Source organism: Drosophila elegans, unplaced genomic scaffold, assembly GCF_018152505.1.
Source record: "Drosophila elegans isolate 14027-0461.03 unplaced genomic scaffold, ASM1815250v1 contig_149, whole genome shotgun sequence".
NCBI lineage: Eukaryota > Metazoa > Arthropoda > Insecta > Diptera > Drosophilidae > Drosophila > Drosophila elegans.
Genome location: NW_024545513.1, coordinates 776,048 through 801,883, shown reverse-complemented (window position 1 = coordinate 801,883; position 25,836 = coordinate 776,048). Strand labels below are relative to the sequence as shown.

At 36.4% G+C, this 25,836-nt stretch overlaps 3 protein-coding genes across 3 annotated transcripts; 2 read left to right on the top strand and 1 right to left on the bottom strand.

Moving 5' to 3' along the window:
• Positions 1 to 342: 342 nt before the first annotated feature.
• On the top strand, positions 343 to 1,729 carry LOC108135908 (E3 ubiquitin-protein ligase MARCHF5). Its single transcript, XM_017256825.2, is given in 2 exon segments — positions 343 to 703; positions 706 to 1,729. Coding segments are annotated over 2 exon segments (1,104 nt in total). The 5' UTR covers positions 343 to 493; the 3' UTR covers positions 1,600 to 1,729.
• Positions 1,730 to 2,002: 273 nt separating this feature from the next.
• On the bottom strand, positions 2,003 to 4,953 carry LOC108135906. Its single transcript, XM_017256823.2, has 3 exons — positions 4,177 to 4,953; positions 2,708 to 3,405; positions 2,003 to 2,465 (listed from the first exon to the last, which is right to left on the bottom strand). The coding sequence occupies exons 1-3, from the start codon at positions 4,724 to 4,726 to the stop codon at positions 2,085 to 2,087; spliced, it is 1,629 nt and encodes a 542-aa protein (XP_017112312.1). The 5' UTR covers positions 4,727 to 4,953; the 3' UTR covers positions 2,003 to 2,084.
• Positions 4,954 to 5,301: 348 nt separating this feature from the next.
• On the top strand, positions 5,302 to 6,572 carry LOC108135904. Its single transcript, XM_017256822.2, has 2 exons — positions 5,302 to 5,527; positions 5,582 to 6,572. Exon 2 carries the CDS (start codon positions 5,797 to 5,799, stop codon positions 6,397 to 6,399), a length of 603 nt encoding a protein of 200 aa, XP_017112311.1. The 5' UTR covers positions 5,302 to 5,527; positions 5,582 to 5,796; the 3' UTR covers positions 6,400 to 6,572.
• Positions 6,573 to 25,836: the final 19,264 nt, after the last annotated feature.

The window sequence follows — 25,836 nt, the reverse complement described above, 5'->3', positions numbered from 1 at the left end:
TTTAGAATAACGTTTTTTGAAAAATTTATTTTTGTTCAAATTTCTGACTTTTTTGTAAGGGGGTACATCATCATTTTTGGCAGAAATTTGAAAATCTGAAAAAATTTTAACTGTGAATGCCATTCGATTGGAAATTTTATTACGAATTCAACGGTGTATGACATTCCCCATTTTGACCATTATTTCCCAGGGTTTTGATACAAAAACCGATACAAAAACCGATTTTTTAATGTTTTTTTGGGGGCTTGGCTTGGAGGTATGCAAAAAAAAAGAAACATCATCGGATCTCTGTCATATAGTTCAATCAGCCTACTTGTGCTTTAAGTGTCGTTAGAATTTTTGTTTGGTACACAGCTCTGTGTGGCTCTGAGCCAAAATCGGGCGGTACAGTTCTGCCAGTAATTCCTTTTTAGTCTCTGGATTGTTGCACTTTGCACTTTCTCTTTGGATTTGCACCGCCTTGACCGTGGTGTGGTGTGATAAAGGGGGATCAATGGACCTCCAGTTCGATATCGATCAAATGGATATGCGTAGATCCAGCGGTGGATCGATCCACCGTTCGGCGGATCGCTTCTGCTGGATATGTTTCGCCGGCGAGGAGGACAACCCGCGGGCCAAGTGGGTGAGACCGTGTCGGTGCCGTGGCGCCACCATGTGGGTGCACCAGAGCTGTCTGTGTCGGTGGATCGACGAGAAGCAGCGGGGGGCGGTCGCCGCACCTCGGTGGTTTGCCAGCAGTGCCAGACGGAGTACATCGTCGTCTTTCCCAGAACGAACTGCTTGGCCAGTGCTCTGGACTGGTTGGACCGGGCAGTGAGAAGGACCTGCCCCTACTTGGCCGTGCATGTGCTGATGTGGTGCGTCTACTGGACGGCCACCACCTACGGAGCCGTGACCGTCTTCCAGGTGGTGGGCCACAGACGGGCCCTGGAACTCATGGAGAGCGAGGTCTTCTTGCTGCTGGGCCTGCCCCTCATTCCCGTGGGCCTGGTGCTCGGCCGACTGGTGCGGTGGCAGGATGCCGTGCTCAAGGTCATGCGGAGCCGGTACAACATCCTCCGCAAGTTGCCCTTCTTTCGCTGGGCTGGCGAGCCGGAAACCGCCGGTTTGGATCCCGCTCTGAGCGACAGTTCGAGCAGTTTGCCACCCCTGCAAAACACTCCCGTCCTCACAGATCCCCTCTACATATCGCGACTCTTCTGCGGAGCCGTGTTCCTGCCCACGTTGGCCACCGCGATGGGGAATATGTTCTTCAAGCGGATGGAGGATCCGCTGCAGCGCACCCTACTGGGCGGTATCACCTACATCGGGGCCAAGGGCCTGCTGAAGATCTATCTGCGCCAGAAGCTGTACATCCGTCGCCGCAAGCGTCGCATTGTCGACTACACCGATGAGAATGTGCGCATCCATATGGGTGGCCAGGCCAGGGAGGCACCGCCCGTCCAGAGTCATCAGAATCCCCAAAATCGACGACAATTTGCCGGATTCGATGAGAGCTACGAGGACAGCTCTAGTGTGATCACCACGGACTCTGAGGGTGCTAGTCACGACAGCGATAGTCCTGCCTCCATCCCCCTGCAAGCTCCTTTCCTGAACTAGTCGGATGTGGGATATATAACACGTAGGACAGCCTGAAGTTAGGCAGAATCGAAATTTGCAAATCCTATGATATCTTGTATTCTAAATTACTCCAAGATACCAGGAAAATTTATAAAATAAATATGTTATGTTATACACCCAAAAAAAAATTAAAGTTCTGTTTTAAAGGGTGCATCTTGAAATAGAGCGAAAGCGAAAAACAAATCCCTTTTTTATGTCATTATTAATGGCCTGTAAAAATCAAAATCATACTTGCATTTTTTTTTCTGTATGAGAAAAATATAGTGTAGAATAATCTATATAAAAATAAACTCCAAATATAAATTTGTCGTACAAAATTAAATTAAAACCTGCCTTTTTAGATTAAAAGGTATAAAATTGATCAATAATCACAGGGAAACATTTTAATGAGCTGAGTTTTCTCAGAACTTCGAAAGCCCAACGATAAATAAAATATTTCAAATTACAAATGCAAATGAATGGATTTAGCTGGGGATAAAGTCCTCAAAGTAGAAGGGGGGATGTGGGCAAGTCCGCTCGAAACCCGGGAGGTCGTCACAACAGCAGTAATCGAGGCAGTTCTTGTCCGGTATGCACTTCAGACTGTCCATGAAATCCTGGCTGAGGGTCTGGAGGCGGATCAGGAAGCGCTTGAAGCTCCCGAAGGTGAGTTCGCGATGGCGCGGACATTGCATGGAATGGTGGTGTGGAACGCCCGGGCAATAGACCCAGTACCGATCCGGGGCCCTGTCCTGCTGGCACATATCCAACATCTGCTGGACGAAACCGTCCGGATCAGCTAACTTCTGGTCCCTGATCAAAATCGCCTGCCAGTACAGGGTGCTCTCCCAAAGCCAACGGGCTACCTGCAGACATGATAATTTATCAAAGTATATTAGGCACTTGAAACTCAGAAAATGCAAACACAGTTTCCTGTTGATATATTATTAATAGAATGTTAATCTAATCTAATAGTTATGCTACCTCTTCAATGCAATCTCTTAAGCTGCGCTTGTCTTTATATAATTCATTAGTTTAACATGATATTACAAGCATTAGCAATTAGCTTCATTGAGCCTTGGAATTAATTTTTTCAGTGTATACCCACCTCAGGCAGCTGGCCAATCTCGGCGATGTGTTCGTTTTCCGGATAGTTGGCCAGGGATCGCCGCAGCCCGGACGACAGGTGGGCGAAGCGAATGTTGCCCAGCAGATCGACCTGGTGCTTCTGGCGCCCGGACCAGTCGAACTCCAGCCAGCGGAGGCAGGCGAAGAAGACCTCGTCCTCGCTGTTGGCGCCCAGCGTGTCCTGGCGCAGCAGACAGGCCACTTCCGAGATCTCGAAGTCGAGGAACTCGCTGGAGGCCACCACCGGCAGGAAACACCTGCGCATCCGCGACATCATCAGTATCATGACATCGGTGCACTTCTGCTCCCGGGCCAACAGGTATGCGTGGAAGGCGTCCGCCTCCCAAAAGCCAAGCTCGTGGTCCGACGAGAAGTTGTACCAGCTCAGATTCATCAGCGGCTTGATGCCCAGGAATTTGGCCCCCAGGTAGAAGGATATCAAGTCGTGGGTGATGGAAATGCCCTCGGGGTCCAGCATCCATTCGTAGATGTTGGTGAACAGGTCCATTTGCATATTCTGCACCGGGATATGCACAAAGGGTCCCCCACAGAGGCGCAAATTACGGGCAAAGTAGGTGAACAGGTAGCGGTCCACGCAGCAGAACATCGACTCAAACTGGAGCTCCAGGTCGTCGTTCACCCGTTGCTTTACCGCTTCCCATATAATCTCATAGTTAACTACAAAAAAATTGCTTAATAACATGACAAAACACGTAGTAAGTCCAAGTATTTCCTAATCAATTTAAATGTTTTTCGCTTTGAATTCTACCCAAAACATTTAATTATTTTTTAAAATTCATTTGACTAACAATATCTGAAAGTTAACTTTAAGCAATACTAATCTTTTAATATATAAAGCATTTTAACAAATATAATGCCCATTTTAAATCTTATATCTTCCTCAATAATTAAAATATTTGAATGAAATTCATTTCGATTGACTAAATCAACTTGTTTTATCTTTAAATGTATGAACTATATAAAATGAACATACAATTTATTTGTTCTTTAATTAATTAATAAATAACTTGTTAACAAATGTATATAAAACACAGATATTGAAATATTTTTTAGGAAAATACATTTTAAATTAATTTTAAGCGTTTGTATAGTTAGTTCATTTTTCTAGCCATCACTAGGTGTCAAAGCTTAAATCGCATTAAGTCAACTAAGCCTCAAAAAAATATCATAGAGACTAGATTGTTGTTACTTAGATTTAAGATGAACAAATGAACAAATTTCTCAACAAGACGTATGATGAATGTATTAAAATAAAACTAACGTGGCTTAAAAATTAAGAGTTAGACTACAGTTTTAGACTCTTCGGTAGCGAAATGAAACTAAAAAATACAGGGATTATACTATGAAGTATTGAATTACTGCTTATAGTTTAATACTGTCTGTAAAACTAAACTTTCAGTATTTTTTGGACAAAGTAGGGGAACTTACCCATTTTGCGCCCTGTTTTGAGCTGTAGTGCCTCGGCAAAGGAAATATTCGGATTGGCGCTATTCAGCCTCGACATGACCTCGAAATCACTGGCACCAATTTTGGGGCTGAGATCCAGAAGGGGGGCTTCTGGATCCGCGATCAATGCTAAAGAAGGTTTCTCAGACGAAGCCTCTTCGCCGGGCTCTTCACTTGTGGACAGCAGCTGAGAAACGCTCCAGGATTCGCCCATATTGTGCAGGCGACGTTGCCGCGAAATGGTTAAAATGTCCTCAAAATCGTGACTAATTTCATCCGAACTTATTATGAAAGATGGGGGATAGGATGAGATTACCCCAGTTATAGAATCCACAAAACCGAACTTGGAGCTGTTCGATATCGGCGAACTCCACTGGGGATCGGCGACATCCATTAAGGGTTGAACCACTGGACGCGGTGCGATCTGGTGGTTTATATACTGCGTCCATTCCCAATTCGGCGTTATCAATACGTCGGGATGCTCCAGCAGGATATCATCGCTATTCACACTTTTCATCTCTTTGGTCTCCATTCTTTTATTTAACAGTAACTTGTACAATATATTATTCACGAAAAAAGATATATTCAGAAATCAATTTGAATTATATTTTACTTTGAAGTACAGTCTGTTCAATATGTGCAACGTGAATTGGCTAACTAAATTCAAGTTTTTTTTTAAGGAAAACGAAAAGGGCTTTGATATTCAGAAATAGATTTGAAAGATTTTCTATGGCATACTTTAATATATATTGGACAGCAGAATTTTTTTTTTCTGATTCCAAAACCGTATGCAAAATATTTTAAATTTAATTTTCAAAATTTAATAGACACCTTCCTGTTTTCCAAAATAATACTTTATTTTTTAAAGAAAATTAAAAGAGCTTTGGTATTTATGAATCAATTCGAAAGATATTCTAGGGCCCAACACTTACATATATTATAGGCGGTAGGATTTTTGAACATTTGGACATTTTTCGGTTAGCAGTATTCAAAAATAATATTTAGGTTGTATATATCTTAGAGCAGAAACACTCCGGTTATTTTTTTCAACTAAAAGTAGGCTTTGACTTTACCTTTGCCTCTACAGATTGTTAGTGCTAGATGTGAAGCATTATCACACAGCTCGTTCAACGTTTCGGTCGACCCATTTTCGAGTCAAGCTGAATAGAGATTCGTAAAACCAGAACAAAATAAATAATAAATTTTAAATAGTAAATTTTATCCTGTCACTTCCAAATAACTTTGTGCGTGCTCTTTCGATGCAACAATAAAACACGCACAACTACGTGAGCAAGCAGACCACAACTTGCTGAGAAAGCAACCAAGCACAAAAGTAAGTGGTCAAAAGCATATTTTCTCATTTTGCTTCATTTCGAAACCTTTTAAGGCAGGAGAAAAGCAGAAGTCCTTACTTTGCTCACAAAGCAAGGTAGCAATTCAAGAACTCTTTAATCATATGAGCGGCACTTGGGCGGCAAATTTTATTATAAAAGAAAATCAATCTGACAACTAAGTAAAAGCACAAAGCACAAAGCACAAATCAAACTATCAAGAAAGCAAGTTTAATAAGGAAGGTAGTGATCCACTAGAGAAACCACAAGGATGTCGGACAACTCGGCTGTGAGCACTGCTCTCAATGTTTTGCTTTGCGGAGCCACCGGCTTTGGGCTCTACAAGATCGGGCCCAGCGAGCACCCATATGCCTTCACCGCCTGCGTGATTGGGTTTTGCCATGGACTGGGCGGCCTGGTGAGCGGCTTGACCGGCGATGACAATGCCAAAAAGGTCACGGAGACGACCACTGGCATCATGGAGATCATCCCGCTGCCGCTGGTCAATGTGGACCTGTACTTGGCCGCGGAGAGCAACAACATCGCCCTGGGCCATGGACTGTTCATAGTTCCGCTGGCGGTCGGCGTGATCCTGAACATGGTGAAGGGCGATAGTGGCGACGACAGCGAGGGTGGTGTCCTGGAGACCCTGAAGACGCTCACCGTCCTGGGCAACATCACGTCGCTGCTCTACCTGTCGATCAACGAGAGCAGCTGGAACCTGGCCGGCATGGCCCTCCTGGCCTTCATGGCCAAGTTCGGGGCCAAGTTCTGCGAGGAGCAGGTCGGCGAGGGCAGCGGCGAACCCGTGTCCTATGTCAGTTGGTCGGGCTTCTTCTTCCTCACCGCCCTGGCCGCCTCGGGTGAAAAATAGAGAAATAGATCCTGGCCAGCCCCACAATTTACCATACACTTCCTGGAACCCAACTCCTTTGACTTTGGACGAGCAGAGTGATGAATAAATTTTGGAGGCGATTCTTACGGCGACGCGTTAATTTCAAATTATTTTGGCCTAATTTAACAAATATATATACACCTTTGGAGTGACACCTTCATTTTTTGTTTATATATATATATATATATATATATATATATATATATATATATATATATATATATATATATATATATATATATATATATTGTATTGACAGTTTTTTTTTTTTTTGTATTTAGTAGTTTTGAGGCTTTATAAAAGAATATTTTTAAATAATTTTTTTTGCTTAAACTTGCTTAATAAATGCCAGTAAGTATTTTAATATTATTTTACAGATTTAATAAATAAAGGATTTGAACATTATTTTTCTCCCTTCAAAAGGTTAGGTAATTGTAAATGGTTTGGAAATTCTGTATTGGAATAGTTTCTTGGCGAGAAATCGAAAGTAAAAGTTTTGTAAGTAAAGAAAAAGCTGGCAAAGGGTTTAATTTTCATAGCTGTTGTGCCCACAGAACCTGGAGTACTGCACACACTCGTATATCCAGTAAAAGGCCCACCACTCTTAATTGTCACTAATTTAATTGTTATGGCATTGCATTCCGCTCGAATCGATTCGATGGTGGATGGTGGAGTGGTGGAATGGAGGGGGCATTAGGCAACCGAAATCCCATTGGCCACGCCCCAAACTGAAATAAATACCAAAATAAAGGCCTACACCAACCGTTGACAATAAGAACTAATAAATTTTAAGACCTAATGTCAACAAATCGCCGGTAAGTAGGGGCACGCACAATCCGAACAGTGAAGCTCGGCTACCAGGGCAGCCTCCCCTTGTCATTGCGCCCTGGCAAAGCGAAAAAGCGTGCTCAATGAGCATGACAGCCACAAAACAAAAAGACCAAATAATCAACAAGAAAATAGAAAAGATATAATAAAAATTGTTGTACATTTTTGGGCCGTGTCTTGTGTCTTGTTCATTGTTATTTTTATGACTTAGTGCCATTGGTTTTTCGGGCTTCGGGCTTCGGTTTTTGGCTTTTTGGCTTTTTGGGGTGGGGCTCAGTTACGTGCTAATTTCTGGCCGACTGACGAAATCGAAACTGAAAACTAAAAACTGAAAACTCGGCCCGAGAACTGGTTGTTACAGAAATATTTGTGTTATCGCTGGTAATTGGCTGGCATTGTCTGTTTTTCTTTCGCTTTTCCCCGCTCCCCAAAGTCGTGGCATTGGGCGAGTCTTAGAGATCAGGGACTATTACTATGGGGGCTTTGCTATCTGCCAATCACATCCGCTTGCAGAGAATTACATTGTTAAGCGAGAAAATCATCTTTGCATTTTATCGACAAAACAAAGTACTAATAACTAAATGCAATACTTTGAAACAGCTACACCCAACAAAAAGAAACTGAAAGTGTAGTTTTAATAAGTCCGTCTTGAAAAAATACTACAGACATTATTAAAGTTTAGGTATTAATTCAGTACTAAATAATATAACCCCTATACATTTTAGTTTCATTTCTATGCCGAAGTGTTCAAAATTGTTAAAACTGTTATTTTTAAACCACAAAAATTTTATTTTAATATTATTATTGAGAAAGTTTAAGACCAAGACAAAATTTCTGAACATTAAAGTTTAAATTGGTATACTCCTTAGTTCAATATTATATTTTATTTAAAAATGGAATTATCTAACACAATTTTAAATAAACAATTCTACTGAAAATGTCTAATAACCATACGATAAAATTAATGTTATTCGGGGTTCATTAACAATGTGTTTCTTATTTGCGTTATGGAAAAATTCTTGTCGCTCATTTTCTGCTCTGTTTTCGATCCAAAGCTGTTGAATATGAATTGAAGTGCCTTTGTGGAGTGGAGATATGGCCAGTAAGTTGATTGGTTTTTGTGTCCGCATATGTAGATCGATCGATTGGCGGCTGCTCTGGGGGAAATTAGATTTATTACACCAGGCGATGATTAAGGGAATTTGTGGCAAGTGGCAAGTGGCACTCCAGATGAGCCGGTGGCCTCTTCAGCGGCTACACATGCCGAATAAGGCACTGAAAAAATCCCCACTGTCAGTACATAAATTCTATATATAACTATATAACTATTTTAAATTTTAAAATATTTGATTAACCTTACGTGTCTCATGTTAGAAAAATAAATATCGATCTGCATTTAAGTATTAAAGTTTTATATCCCTATATGTTTAAGAAAAAAGTTATTAATTAATTCGCATTTCAATAGTGTCATATACATATATAATACTACTAGACATTTAGTAATGGCAGCTTCAATTCAAAAATTTTATAAAATAAACAGTTACAAGATTCATGACTTCTGTACTGCTCAGAATAGATTTAATTTCAAATCAGCAGTCATTTTTTTTTGCCCACTGTAGGCGTACTCCTTTGTGTTGTTTCCCACAGCATCGGAGTTTGAGTCTGAACCAAATCCGAAACCGAATCAGAATCATAATCAGAATCGGCCACAGACATCGGCCCTGTTAATCTCTTGTTATTGTTGTCGTCTAAACAGGCGGCGGAGATGATTAATCGCTTTTTGGCAGCATTAGCGTAATGCTTCGAGTGGCGCAGCCATGGTCTGTCGATCTCTATCAGTTGGGCAATATTTATAGCACTGCCCCCCAGATCATATCACCACCGCCGATGTCCAGACCATTTGGAAACCCCAACCCCTTGTGGCCCTTATCGCACCTGCCACAGGTACTATATATTTATATAGTACCTCCCCCGTTACAACTGTCAACGCCCTTTGGGACCCACCAGTTATCTATATTGTTCACTATATATACAGTATTAAGCGACACAGAATAACAAAAGTATGGTGGTGTTACCAAAGATCCGTTAAAGCTATTACTATTTTATAGCAAACTATTATTTTTTTTAATTTATACAAGTAGTTATAATTTTCTTAAGAATTTTTTTTTTATTTGTAAATAATATAGAAACGAATTTGAACAGTTATATAGTTATCATTATTAAATAGTTATTATTTTCATTAAGTGTTTTTTATTAAACTTGTAAACTTTTATTTTTAAAGAATGCTTAGGTTGCAAATAATATATAAGATATACAAAACTTTTATTAGTTTAGTTATTGCTTATTTCAATACTTAATACAATACAAAAATTATCAAAATCATCATGCAACGAAAATCTTTAATTTTAATATGTATTATTTATGGTCTTAAAAAAAAGATGATTTGTGTATCTATTAACTTTTAGTTTTCATTGACATTGCCTTTAAAGTACATTATTTCTTACACTGTCTACTTTGTTATCTATTCTATAATCAATGCTCCAGTTGAAGAATTCACTTTGGAATTTCAACTTCCATTTAACAAAATAAGACATGAGTGTGCCTGGGTGTCAGCAATTAAGTGCAGATAGTGTCACTGCATACATTTCCACGCTTCCCAGTTACTTAACTATGCATAATGCTTGGGCCCAACTAAATATTTTATTTGTGCCATCGATTTGGCCGCCTTTTCAACTTTCGATCGATAGCTGTGAGTTTTTAGTTGGGAATTCATTTAAGTTTTTTTGTTTTTTGTTTTATGTTTTTGTAGTTGCACAGAAAAAAATGTACCAATATTAACATTTAAAATATGAACAAAGTCATTGTTTTCCACTTACATTTAAATTATATTTAATTTGAAACACGAGTAAATTATTAGTAAAAGTGTGTGTTATGAAAAAAATACAGTAAAATTAAAATTAATAAATAAATAAATAAATAAATTGTAAGCATTGTTATTTTAGTACATGTTTTAGAAATTCAATGATATGATATGTTATAACTACTAAAATTAGATTCCAAAAGCAAAAATCAAAATAAAAAATGTCCATTATTGCTTCTGTACATAGCAGACTTTAAGCTTGTCACACACAAATTTTCATGTCGCTATGCTGATATTAACAACTATTTTGACGCGGAAAAACAGCAAAGTATTGACCGATTTTGGTAAAAATTTGTTTTGCACCGTGCGCGCTTGCATACAGTATGTCCCCCCCACACACACACACACACACTCTATACTGTACATATTTTATAGGCCGCCCGAGGGGAAATTGGCCGGTACGAGGCATTAGCATTAGCATTCATGGGGCTTTCAGGTTTTCGATGGCGGTGCCAAGAATGCCGGCCTCCCCCGTCGCCGCCCCCCTTTGCCCACACATCGGGGTCTTGGTATGCGAATGCGAATGCTGGAACTTTTGGAATTAGAATGTAAAGTGAAAGGAGTTCTACGGGTTAATGCCATGCCAAAAGTCCATGCCGCGTCTTTCGAGTCTCCAGTCTACAGTCTACAGTCCACAGTCCACAGTCTTTGGCTTCTTCTTGCTGCCAGTCTTCTGGTGGCGATTCTTCACCATTCTTCGCCATCGCCATCGTCTTTCTATCTTTCTTCTGCGGACGCCATGCGACGTTTTAATGAATGAGGAATGACTGCATGAAAATTACCTCGGCACGATACGTTCAAGATACATATACGAGATACTATATAGTATATACCCATGAGTTCGGGGGCAGAGATGCAGAAATACCTTGGGCTGACTCTGCAAATATCACCCAGCACCCATCACCCATCACCCAGCACCAAGCCGGCAGGCAAATTAACGGCAGACGACTAAAAGTCAGACCAAGTCTCAAATAGGTCGCAGTTTCCATCCGGAAGTCTTCTTTCAAAGGGCAATGATTTGGACATCAAATAAAAAAAATTTATTATCATTTACCTTTAAAAAAAAACATCAAATCCAATATTTTTTAACATTTACATTTAACAAAAGTATTTAGAAGCATTGGCAGTTATATTACATATTTTACAGAATTATATCGAACAACTGTATATTTATTTATTTACAGTTTACTTAAACTCCTACTTGCACACTCTTAATTCTGTTTATAAAAAGTGCTTCCTTATTTATAATAAAATAGCTAAAAATGACATTTATTCTTTTATTTGTATTTTAGCATTTTGAAGTCAATAAGGATCTAAGTATTGACTAGCAAATATTTTTAAAATTTCTTATATGTGAGAAAATTGATTGACGAGAATTGCCCAAGAGTTATTTAAGAGTGGAAATTTTACAGACTTATGGAACTTGAATTCCTTAGTACTGGCACACAAAATGAAATTGTCAAGTAAATTCTAAACAAATATTTCCCCACATTTCAGCCAAAACGGATAATATATGCGACTTTAATCCCACTCTTTTCCGAGGTAAGAGAATATATCCAAATGAGCAATTTGAATGCCTGGCATTATCGTATCATCGTATCGTATCGGCTCGGATCGCATAGCTATGAGTTGCGAAAGCAGATTATTAACACCGAAATAGTTTTTCGTGTAGGATTAGTGGGGAATATTTTTAGGTGGACAGCCAGACAACCAGACAGCCAGACAACCAGACAAAACCAAACCGAACAGAACCGAGCCGTCGAGGAGGTGGAAAAGAGTGGGCGGCATTGGATGGATGCTTGGATGCTCGGATGAGACGCGGAGAGATGAGATGAAGACGTCGCCTGACAACCGAATGCGCTGAGAGAAAAAAACCCTTGAAATCGTAAAAATAAATCGAAAATTTGTTTCTCTATTTTGGAAAGTTATTTTAAATAACAGTTTTTTTAAGATCTGTTTTAAACAAATAAATATAACCTTTTCTGTATATTTCTTATCAGTTTTATTATAAATTGTTTAGAAAAAGGATATTCTCTTTTAATAAGAATGTTAATTCAAGTAACTGTTTTTATTACAGATCTGTTTTTTAAATAATAAATAAAATCTTTTCTGTTTTTTACTTATCACGTTTATTATAAATGTTTGATGTTTATAAAATCTGTTAAACACGGCTTGAAATGGTTGATCTTATTGATTAGGGATTCCTGTTACAAGTCATTTAATATTGGTTTTGATTTTTAATTTGTTGACAATTTAAGTGAGCTTTTGTTCGAGTGCAAAGAGCCTCTTCGTTCTTTCTTCCGCATGTCTGAGACTATTTTTAAATCGACTAATCGCCCAGAACGGTGACAACGTCGCCAAAGGCCGCCAACGCAGTCGCAGTCATTTTCCATTTTACATTTTCCACTCTCCATTTTCCCATACGGAATCCACTTTTCATTTAGCCGAACTTCAGTCTTCAGTTGGCCAGGCGTATGTCTGGTTGCCAGAGGACGAACATAAATTAATTGACATTTATGGGAACGATTTTCCTATCTCTGGGGGGAAAATTCCGCTGCGAAGAAAAGCTAACATTGCCCTGAAGTTTATTTTTACACTTGCATGGCATGGAATTTTCTATTTGTCAGCGTCGACGTCTCATAGATACACCTCTCAATGAGTTTCCCCATTTGAAAATGCTTTATTTTATTTTTATACAGCCAAATATTTGTACGAAAACGGGGCTACAATTTCCCCTCGTTTTCTTTTCTTTTTTTTTTTTTTTTGTCAGAAATAAGTTGATGGCGCCTTGGAATACACTGGTCAACAGGGCTGTGAAATAATAAATAAATGGGTGATATTTCAGGAAATTAACAAAAAGTATTTGAGTTTGATTGTTTCATATTTCCCTCTGATTTCTTGAGTTTGATTTTTGTAGTGTGTTATTAAAATTTAAATTAAAATTTTGTATGTATAATTTGTTTATCATATTTGTTGTTGTTTATACTTCTCTTCTTATTTTATTTTGGTTATAATAAAAATTATGTTTGACGTGTGCTAATAAAATGTTATTAATCAATTGCAATTACTTTTAACGATTTTTATCTTAAATAAAATACGTGTTTACACAGATTTTGTTGCATGTATGAGTGTTTCATTTGAATTTTTTTGAAACATTGAATCCACCAATAGTTATCATTTGGTTTTTTTTTATCACATGCAGAATTTGTTTAAATTACATTTTTTTCCATTGAGTGTTGCGTTGTTTAACTCTTAATTATTGCCACGCCCCTTAACTCAGGCCCACCTTTGCACCTTGTTTTGTTTCTGCTATCAAAATGCACTATACTTGTGTTATTAAATAATTGCCAAGCACTTTCCGTGGAAAAACTCCGACGTGACTTCCGTTGCCATGCAAAAAACTTTTCCTACCGCCCCTCTAAAAATGTGATGGGGGGTGGGGGGTTTGGAAAATCGAGGGGGGAGGGGTCCGCTGTCAACAGGATATGTCTGCTACGTTGTCGTCGTCGGTTTGCTGATGGCATAATTAATGCCTTGCTGTGACAACGACTGCAAAAGCAATACGGTATGTTTTCCACCCCTTTCGGCTTTTGAAGTTTTTCCTATTAACACACGCTTTTCCGGTTTTCCGGCCCCAGCGCTTTCCATTCCAGTGGGAAACTGTCGGAGAAGGGGCAAGCTGGGGAGAAATGCAACTTTGATTGACAGCAACCGAGTGCTACCCACATTTTGGCATGCGAAGTGCGACTTCCAGGTTTCCAGCAATTTTTCAAGAATTTTCCCCGTTTTTTCGCTTTGATATTCTAGTTGGGCAATCCAAAAATGAAGAGAAAACATCAAAAACAAGGTAGTACTCTTCGTGTTTTATTTACGAAGGGGCTTCGGGAATTTTTATAGAATTTCGTGGACAATGGCGGTCGGCGTTTAAAAGTTACAGTCACCAATTTCCGCATTTCATTGAAAAGTATATACATTTAAATAGGATTTAGGTTTTGAATTAGCAAAGAGCAAAACTTTAAGACCACTATTAAAATAATAATAATAATTTTGATTTTGTTTTTATAAAAACTTTAAAACTCTCAAAAGCAATAAAAACTGTATAAACCAGTGAAGTATATATTGGTTTATTCTAATGCAATAGAAATTTTATAAATCAATTAACCAATATATACAGTTTATTGGAATGCATCGCTTTTAAGCATCATAATTATATTTTATTACATTTTCAAAGCCGTTTTCCTTTCTAATTATTAATAAATTTTTAGTTATTTTATTATTATATTAATATTTTGTGTAGGTAATTTATTCACCATATTATTTTCTTATATTTTTGATTTTGTAAATATTTTTCAATACATTTTTCTTTATTTAGTTTTAAATAATCTTATCTTAAAGCAGTCAAAATTGTTGACATTATAAGACCCAAAAAATTCTCTTTTGACAAATCCTAGCAAATATTTTATTGGCCCTCCACTTTCCCAGCATTTTTCAGCACTTTTTAGCGTTTTCCTGGCCAAGCCTCTGTTGTATTTTCCAACTTTAAAAGAAAGGGGGAGGACGAGGCCACCCACAAAAATGTCTGCAGGCCGTCGAAAGTGAAATACTTAACCGACCTGGAAAAACTATGTGATGTGGCATGGTGCATAATAAACATATTTTCCAATCCCCCGAAAAACCCGTTTATCCGATTTGATTCCGTTTCGTTCCGTTCCATTTCGTTCCGTTTTTCGACCAGACAGCACGTCTGCGGCAATGCGGATGCTGGGAGAGAAAGAGACGGCCTCTATCGAATAGAAAGAGACGACTGCAGCCGGGAAAACTCAATGAATGGCACTCACAAAAAAAAATAGTTGAAGGCTGACTGCACTGAGCAATGTCGAGGTGTAATAAACAAAAAATTGTACTCGAAAGCACTTAAAATTGTAATGCAATTTAATTAAAGCGATGAAAATCTATATCTCTTACAAAATGCACATTACCCAATACTGTTTCATGTACCTTAAAAACAATACAATAATATACATACATTTTTTTAGTTTTTTTAAGCGTTTTTGCTGTATACTATATTGAATAGTTTATAAAGGCATTTTTGCTGTATTTTCTGAAATTTAATAACAGGGCTTTTAAAGTATATACATTATTGTGTTTTCCAAGCATTTTTGCTGTAGAACTATATGTTTTATTTTCTTTAAGTAAATGCCAAAAAAAAACATTTTTGTTTGGCGTGTAAGCCTGAATATATGTATGTAAGTAGGCAGCGATTGAGGATCGCAGACAAAAGCGACATGAATTGTTATGGCCTGTGTTGCAGCGATCGTTTCTGCAGCTGTTAGCTGTTGTCTTTCTATATTTTTTCTTGGCATCAGATAAGTTAATTGGCCGCTTTGGCCCAAAGGGAAACGGCAACGATGTTGCTGGTTGCTGGTTGCAGTTGCCGCTGGCAAAACTTGTTGCTGCCGTGCCTCTCAATGTGCAGCAGCAACATTGTTACACCAGCAACAGCAACAGCAACAATTGCCTACAACTCGTAACCCAGTGACACAGTTTTGATTGAATTGAATGGAATGGAGTGGAATTTGGAATTGAGTCTATTTGTGCAGGTTGTGCCCCTCAAAAACCGATCCGATCCGATCTGATCGAGTGCAAGCCGCATTTTAAGTGTATACTCTTAAATGTAGCGGTAATAGTTTCCTAAATCCAATAGCTACCTATTAGAATTGTTACATAAGTCGAGGAATTTTTCAAGTAATCGCTTGGGAATTGAACTTTGCTTTATTGTGCTAAACATATTTAACTTTACTCTGAAAATAAAACAAATATCGAACATATTTTAGACAATATAATAATAATATCTTTATTTTTTTTACAAAATATATTTAAAATTCGCTCTTTAAAATTAAACTAATATTCAAATTTCAGTGTAATATAAGCAACTCATTAACAAAACAAACACATAAAAATTTCTCAATATTTAAGAGAAATATTAAAATTGCGATGACAATGTTGATGACTTAATTTTAAATTGTATGCTGAAAATATTATAGAATAATACTACTTACTTACATGTGAATGAAAATAATATGATATTTCTTATGCTTTATATACACATTAAAAAGTAAAGGAAAATAATCATATTTTGTCCCAAATTTGTGATATTAGTGCGGATGTATCCTATATTTGTAATTTAATTAATTTGCCAAACGAATGCCATTTCCCAACGCCATCGCTTTAGCCCCTTAACCCACGAGCTTTTCATTTTAACCCATTACAATGTACATGCACACCGGCACATTCATTCATTTATTTGTCTGCTCGAAAACTTCTCCGTCCCTGTGTGCGATAATTAAATTAAGCCGACATGACGATTCACAAAGAGATAATTGCTAAATTACCGCCAACAACAATAAAAACCACAGAAGCAGCAACAAATGCAATGAAAAATGATTTAAATAATTGCCCGAAAAGGTAAATACAGAAAATTTGTTTGAAAAATTAGTTGGCGGCATGCAATTGCATTGATCGGAAAACCAGAAAATCAGAGAGCGTATCAGCCGATGTCCATGTGTGGGTTAACAGCGGCCACAAAAGGGTTAAGCAAAATGGAATGCCTGAAAAAAACTCACATTTTTTCCGAGTTTTTTGCACTGCGGCGCCACATGAGATTTCATTCATTAAACTTGCACATTTTCAACTACTTTTGCAGTAATATTTTGAATTCCCTTTAATAAACGAATATGAATTATTTAATTATTTATTACAACAAAATCATATTCATACAAACACACTAATGTTAACCAAATCACATAGTTATTAAGAATGTTTAAAATAAAATTGTTTTCTAAATTGATAAACACTTGCAATATTATTTCTAAAATTTTGCAACTTATATTTAAAAAAATTTTTTTTTTGATTTCAAAAAATTACTATTATAACTATTTATAAAATATAAATACAAATTAAATTTTACAATAATATTATTTTAACTATTCACAAAATACAAACAAACATTTTTAACTTAAAATAAAAGCAAACATGTACAATTGTTAATTATTTCTAGACAAATCAGGTGTCGAAAATTAAAAACCCCTTAAAAGGTGTATCGCAATTTAATGATTGAATTGCCACCGATGGTGAGCGGAAGTGACGTAACGACGGCACTCGGACCGTGCGAGCGAGACGGGGAACGAGGGTGCGAAGGAGACAGCATGAGACGCGCGCCACAGATTTAACGCACCGCTGGTTTCGAGTTTGTGGCCAAAGTCTTTCGTTTTCATTCCCATTCGTGACCTCGCGCTGCATTTTCAGCATTTTCAGCTTTTCATCGGCACGATGGGGGGTTTGGAAAATCACAGTTGTCAACTGCATGCAAATTGGAGAGCGACAGGGCACGAGTGGCGCCGAAAGAGACGGAACACTGGCCATGCAACCCGGCTTGGCCCCCTTTTTTCGCGCGGAATTTCACGTTTTAGTATACTCTTGAAAAGGGAACTGTAACTAAATGCAGAGGTTTGCCTTTACATATGGAAAAATATATATTCGTATTACTCAGCTTTAAAGCTATCTGGTTGTAAGCAATATTAAATAATGTTAATTCTAAAATTTGTATACACAGATTTATACATTTTTTGTACTTTTTTAGAAAATAGTTCCAAAGCTACATAAAAAACTATTTATTGTAGTTTTAATATTTTTTTAAGCAAATTTATATTTGAGGAAGTCTTATCTTATATAAATCTTGTTTGTATATTTAAATATAATTTCAAAGTTACATAGAAAACTAAACCATTTATAATTTATTTTATCTTAAATGTAAAGCTGCAACTATGGTTTTCCTGATTTAAAGTGTATAAAAACCTCGACTCTCAAATTGCATTTTATTTTGGGTCTTTGTCTTATTTGCAGTTGCAGTCCGCTTGCAGCGTAACTCGTGACGTAAGTGCACCGCAAGGGGGCGGGGGCGTGGGCGGGGCCAGCGGTTCATTGAGCAAAGTGCGCAAATGTCACTTGGCTTTGACACATTGCCAATGAATTGCCAACAGTGGGTACAGGTACCATCAACATCAACATTAATCACCAATATGCCAAGGTGATTTCGATTTTAATTTCGCGGAAAGATGCAAATGCAGTTGTGGGAAAATACTCTCAATCAGCACAGATGATTGAAATGTGAAACTACTTTATGAAAACATACATTATTTAACGAAAGGTTTACAAATATTTGCATACAAGAATTAACATTAATTTATGACTTAAAAAAAGAGATATTGTTCCTAAAATTTTGTTTAAAATATTTAATCCTGCCGGATAAAAAATATACGATTTATTATAGTATTACATTTATAAAGTTTTGAAATTTTAAGTAGTGCAAAATGTAATTTTCTTCTCTTGATTCATTTAACCCATTTTGTATTTGGGACTGCGTACCACTTGGCATACCACATACCACATCGTATCGGTCGCATAAATAACTCTTCGAGCGCGTTCAATGGCAATTATTCACTGGTTGCATTCTGGAATGCCGGTATGCTAATCACTTTAAATGGGTAGAGAAGGTTTTACACCCATATTTTTTTTTAGTGAGATCCAGCTCTGCGGGGCTTGAAATACTCCTTAAAAAAAAAAAAAGAAAACGACTTGGCTTGACTTGACTTCGTTTCTTAAAAATTGCTGCATTTTTAAATTAAAAATGCGAAAATGTTGAAAACAATTGTTGCAGCAACATGTTGCTAAATAAATAAAAACTACACCACTCAAAAAACAAAGGCATGGCAAAAACTCAAAGAGAACCACTCAAGAGAGCCAGGCAGACAGAGTGAGATTAGAGAGTGAGAAATAGGAGAGCGAGAGCAAGAGAACCGGAGAATAAACAAGGCAAAAGCTTAACCGGCAAAAGAGCTTTTCAGATTTCACAATTTGGCGCGAAGAAAACGAAATGGAAATCGCTTATATATATATATGTATGATATTTGTACAGAGGGGTGATTACGACGCTCATTCACTCATTTTTCTGAGTAAAAGCGACCGCGTAGTATTTCGCTCGCTTATACGCTCGTATTCTTGATTTTGTAAAAAAGTTTTGCCCAAAAATTTTGGTTTTAGTTATTGAGCATAATCATAGAGAATTAAATTATATATACATCAATACTTTTTTTATACTTTATATTTTTTAAACTTTATATTATACAGAATATTTAATGAGACATTGACATGGTTCCCTATATTTATACATTTATACAAAATAAATTCAATATATTTGTATTTAAAATAATGTTGCCATTAAATACTTGCAATCAATTCTTTTTTATACTGTACACAGCATATTTAGAGAGATATTTACGTGGTTCCTTATATTTAAACCTGAATCGAAAATGCTGTCCCCTATATTGTCTTTATTGTAGTTTTGATGACGAATTCTTAAAATTTTATTTCCAGTAATTTGCGACCGGCACATATTAAGAGCTACTATTCCGCACACAATTGTATTTGTATCTTTGCGTTGTGGTTGGTGTCAGGGGCGTTGTCAAACTATTGATTACATCCTTATAATTTAACTTAATTGACTTATGTCTGATAAAATTTAAATTGTATTCATATTGATTTTTTATTATTAAGTGATCTTTTCAGATTGAACAATTATTTGTATATAAAAATATAATTTACTATATAGGTTAGAAACAATCCAATAATGTTTCTATCCTATTATTTGCTGCGCTAGTCACATTGACTATCATAATTTTCATAATTTTATACATACAATAATAATTTATTCAGTTATATTGAGGTATGGAAGCCCCTTTTTTCGATTATTTTTTTTGTTAAATTATTTAATTTTTTATTTAAATTAATAAGTTCAAATTTGTTTATTAAGTATATTGTGAGTGTATTCAAGTGGTCCTTAAGTTTAATGCAAAATTAAGCTACAGGATAGGTAAATCCATAGGTATTATTGTCATATATTATGCGAGCCATACTAGAAAATTTATATTTGGAGTCTTAACCCCTCTTTGTCGAAGCCTCTGCCTGCGGTTTTGCCTTTGGCGTGGGCGTCGTCCGAAATGTCTGCGAATTCCTCGCTTTTCCACCCGCTTTTCCATCGGACGTGAGTGAAAGGAAAAGTGGTTGCCATTTGCCATCACCGTTACCAACATAATGGCCCAAAAAAAAACAAACAAATATAAATGGAAATAAAAATAAAAAAAAAGAGAAAAGCGGAGAGAAGAAGTCTTTGGAACCCAGACAAGTTTAATTGCGGCGGCGACCTAAAATCGGGAAAAGAAACAAAAAGACGGGAAGTCGGAGATCTATTGATTTTTTCCGCGACTGCCACGCCCATTTGACTGTGCGAATATAAAGTATTTATGTTACAGCCGGGGGCAAAAGATAAAGATCGGTGCGTCGTCGTAAAACTTGTCCAAATTTATAATTTGACATTTATGCATTCTTTATGATTATTTATTACGTTAATTTTTGATTAAAACTGGCGTCGACAACAACCCCTGACTTCTGACTGGTCTGGCCTCTTAATTCATTTGCGACATTTATGGCTCCGCTTTTCTTTTTTTTTTTTTTTTTTTTTTTTGACTCAATTAGATAAATTTTAAAGGGAAGGACCAAGTTTGTGATCTTGAAATTGATTGAAGGGGCTGCCACAGAAATTACCACAATTACAAGATTCTGTGGGCTTCATTTTTTCACAGTATATAACGGAATAAGTATATAAAATCATGTTCTCCAAATAAATATAACGGAAAAAAAACTAAGATTAATTGACTTTAAAAATATGGTTTTGTTATGGTCTATGCTTTTATATATGTATAAAAATTAAGAAACTAATCAGCTAAGATTCCATAGGAATAACCACAATTACACGAATCTATACTATAGTTTATAAAACTGATAATAGAATAAAAATAATTATTAATTCTTTATCATGTTCTCCAAGTAAATATCAAGAAAATAAATCACAGTGAAGATTAATTAAATCAAAAAATAAAGATTTTATACAGTCTATTAATTACTATATTTTTATTAGTTTAGCAACCAATCAGAGTTGGTGCAATAATCCATGATAATGCAGCTAAGAACAGGATTTCGATAGCATCTAATATTCTTGGAGCCACACGTGCTTCCACTTTCCACTGATTGCACGCCCAGTTGGCACTATAAAATGCGAATAATTATACTATATTTCCGAGTGGCGATTAATGAATTTAGCATTCGCATTCACATTCGGCTTAGAGACAGAAAAAAAAAGAAAAGAAATAAAAAGAAGAGCCGTCGAGTGCGAAATGTTGCCGGGTGAGGCGGTCATAATCAGCAAGCATACATAAATTACACAGACAAATGCACACCAGACATATAGTATGGCATATACTATGCTATATGCCATATGCCATATACCATACACCACATGCCATACCATATACACAAGTCCATTATCGTGCATTCGAAATTCGAGATTCGAGATTTCTCCCCATGCTTTTCGCTGATTTACTTATTTTAATTTCACATTTCGCATACACTTTTTGTTCGCTTTATTGCCCAGCCAACTTCCGTCCCCGAACTTTGTCAACTGCAGTTAAAATATATTTTATTTTATTTTATTTTATTATATTTTATTTGTAAAAAGCTCTCTAGAAAATTAAATACCCGCATGAGTTCGGCGCGTCTTTACATGCTGTGAAACATGGGAAAACAGGTCGCAGTCGTAAAATTTGTCTAAAAACTCTGAAAACGGCAAAATTAAAGTGCCAATAAAGAATATGTGCACGGTTTTGTCGTCGTTAAAAAATGCGAGTGACGCACACAATTTGCACACTCGCAAATCGTGCCCTTGGCCCTCAAGTCGAGCCAAAGATTATGATGCTATTGCTATGGTTAATGGGATTATGTCTGAAGTTCATCAGTTCCGGGAAGTAAACTGGGATACGGCAAGCACACACTAGAATACATAATCTTACATTTTTGAAACTGGCTGGATTTTTAAAAGAAATCAAAAATAAAGGCGCTAAAATATTTGCAAATTGTTAAGGTATCGCTGGAATCATGACTTCCTGGATCGCTGTTAAATTAAACGATTATAGTTAAAAGTACGGCTAGTTTCACAATTCCAGCACTCTGATGGAGTAATAGTCGCAATTTAACAGTCAGAATACTAATACGACATTTACCAGATAAGATTACAGATCCAGAGAGATAAAGTTTTTAGATAGAAGAACTAATAAAGATGAGTGATAGGTGACTACGTAGAATGTAGAGTAGCAGTCGGTTCTGTTGGTTATATAATTGAGAGTACTTACTCGATTTATTAAACTATTTTGTAGATTTCCATTCTGTTCCTTACTTAATTTCCCGTAAATTTGAAATATTACATGTTTTTTTGCAATAAAACACGATAACATGAATGTGTGATCTCATACTCTCGGAAGCAGTAAATCCAAAAATAAAAAAAATAAATCCAGTAATATCTGCAATTACCGATTTCCTACAACTTATGCAAAAATATAAAATATATTTACATATAAATGCGGTTTTTCAATATAATCAGAGTTCGAAGAATTCACACTCATGTTTCGCCGTTTGTTATTATTTATAAAATTTTTCGTTCGACAAATCGAAAGCACAATAAAGATTGCAGCTCTCTGACATTTGATATACCCTACCCTCTAGATTTTTGTTTACTATACTTGTTTTTGCTGCAGTTCGTAGTATTATTATTATGTCTTGGCTTCGTCTTCGTCTTTGTTTATATTTATATTTTTGTTTTTGCCGCCGCCGCTGTCTATTTTCTATTTGCAGCGTTTGTTTAGCATTTTTACGTAATTTCATTTCGCATTCTACTTTGCCCTGCACTTTGTCACCCTCTATCACTCGCTTTCTGTTTTTTTCCTGATATTTTCCGTATTTTTTCTTTTTTTTCGTTTCTGTGTGCATTTGGCAAATTAGCTTCGCTGCGACCCCCCTTTTCCCCCGGTGTAAAATGTCAACACAAAAGGTGAAGGTATCGTAAGTTTCTGTTTGTTTTTTCTGACACCCATTTATCATGGTTCTAGCATTGAGAATTTCAGACTTAAACAAAGTATCATCAATTTTTTAATATTTTAGGAAATATTTATTTCTACAACTAATGTAAATGTTTTTTTTTTTTAGATCTATTTCTTTTCTAAAATAATTAATTAATTCATTTTTTCCAGCCTTTTTTATAACATTTTTTTATAGCTTGCCTTGCATTTAAATGCTTATTAGTTTATCATTTCTAGGGCATTTTTTAGTCGTTTACGAAAACAGTGTTAGGGTATCTCCTTACTGCGGACTCATTACTTGCATTTTTCCCTTTGTCTTAGTCGCTTTATCAGCATTTCAAATGTGGGAACCACAGGCGAGCCCCGCCCACCGCTCCCTTCGATGGGCGTGGCGACGGTGGGACGCCAAAACAAAAATTCTGGAGCAAAACAAATTTCTCACAGCGCCACAGTTTGACACCTTACTGGCACGTAGAGAAAAAATACATACTAAAATGATATTTCATAAAAAAAATATCTGTATCGGAAACATTTTCAACAAATTAGTGTATTTCAACGTTTAGTTAATACAATTATTGAATATTAATGTTACAGTTCATTTAATATAAATAACCAAGCCTTAAGAAAATTTTGAGAAGTGTATTTGCAACTTGTCAAAGTTAAATAATCGCAGTACTACCTTCCCATTTTCTGCCAGTGTAGTTGATAAGGCCGCCGTGAGAGGACATCTGTTAATTAGACATGCACGTGGCTTTTATGGAGCGTTGGCATGGCGCCTGCTCTCATTTGTGGAGCGCGGGCTTTTCGGACCCCCTTAACCCCCCGAGCCCCCTTAACCCTTGGCCGCCGTTTACAGTTACGGCGATAAGCTGCAAGTGCCAGGTACGAAGCGCTTAATAATCGCATTTGTTATTGCATTTGCACGAGCAGTTCTTGCCTTTTTGCATTTGTGCTTTTTGCACATATGCAAATGCGAATGCATATGCATGTGCATAATATGCTCGCCTAATCGCATGCAAATGCCGCTTTTGCAGCAATATTAATATATGGTACATGTGTGGTACACTGCAAAACCAAATACTCGCAATTCCAATTGAATTGAATGACTTTTGGTTGGAAAATAAATTTATTTGTTTTAAAAACGGCTAACAAAAAGTACCAAAATTATATAATTTTGTAAGAAAGCTAAAATGTTGAATATAAATCACCTCACAATATCTTATTTATGATATTCACTTAGCAAGGTGATTTCTTTAATTTTCTGAGTGTATGTACGAGTATTTATTTATTTATAATTTATGTCTTGAAATGTTAACCGATAATTTAGAGTAAATCGGAAATGTCAATCAGATTTCTGTTTGCCACTTTTCCGTGGGGACAATTCCCCCCAGAGATTTCTCAATCTCTCTTTATTTTTCTGTTTCTTTTTATTTAAAAATATCCTATATTTTGATTCATGGACGATTCTTTGTTGAAGTCAAACTTTTAAATGTAATCAATTACTGAAAGCTATTAAGGGAACTTAAAATAATAGTTTTTTATTTATTTACAAATAACTTCAATCTAGTTCTACTTATGTATATTTAAGTATGGTTTCTAGTACTAGTCAGGAAATACAAACTAGAATTGACTTACTAAATTTTGTAAATCCCGTTTTTCCTGCTTCACATGTTTTCTTTGTTATTCTCTGAGTTTTTTCCCGTTTTTACGAATAGGAAAACAATTTGGCAAACAGCATTTGACTACTAATTGCTGATGCTTTCGCTGCTGTTTGCTGTAACTCTTTTATCTCTAGGCCAGCTACAACACATAGCTACGTATATAGTACAACCAAAGTCAAGTTCATAATTTCAATTTTCAAGGTTTTCGGTAAACATTTTTCAACAAAAGAGAAAAGACAAAGCAGAACAGCAGAAAACAAAGTAAACAAGCCTAGTAAAATAGCGCGGAAAGAGTGCAAAAAAGTGTGCAAAAAAGAAAGAGTAATGGGACCGCGGGTTGGGGAACTTGGGGGAAAAATCGGGGGCCTCGACTCGACTATGTTTGCATTTTTATTTGACTTCTCTTTTTTTGCCGACTCCCCATTTCACATTCTCCTCTCATTTGTTTTGCTTTGGCATTTTGTTTACGAGTGCTTTATGGCGGGCCAATAATTGGCCCTGCACACCCACAGTGACTCCTCGACATCGCCGATCGATCGCATCGATCCAGAAGCAGATTAAAAAATAATTACCCAGTATCTGATCGAACTCAAGTAGGACCGAATAATGAAATCGAGTGCAGATGTGCAAATGCAATTAGTTATCAGTTTTATAGCGATTGCATATTATTATTTTTTGATTTCCCTTATCACTATCAAGCTAAGAAAACCTAATTATGAAGATCTAAAGTTAAGGTAATTTTCATCACTTAATCTATTTATTTTTCGGTCAATAAATCTTTTAACCCAATGTGGAATGTCTTAAGTCTCTGATATCATTCAAAAAACATTTAGTTTTCTATGCAGAATTAAGAATTATTATTAATATTTATTATTAATATTACTAATTGTTATTATTCTTAGTTTTATTATTATTATTATTATTATTATTATTATTATTATTATTATTATTATTATTATTATTATTATTATTATTATTATTATTA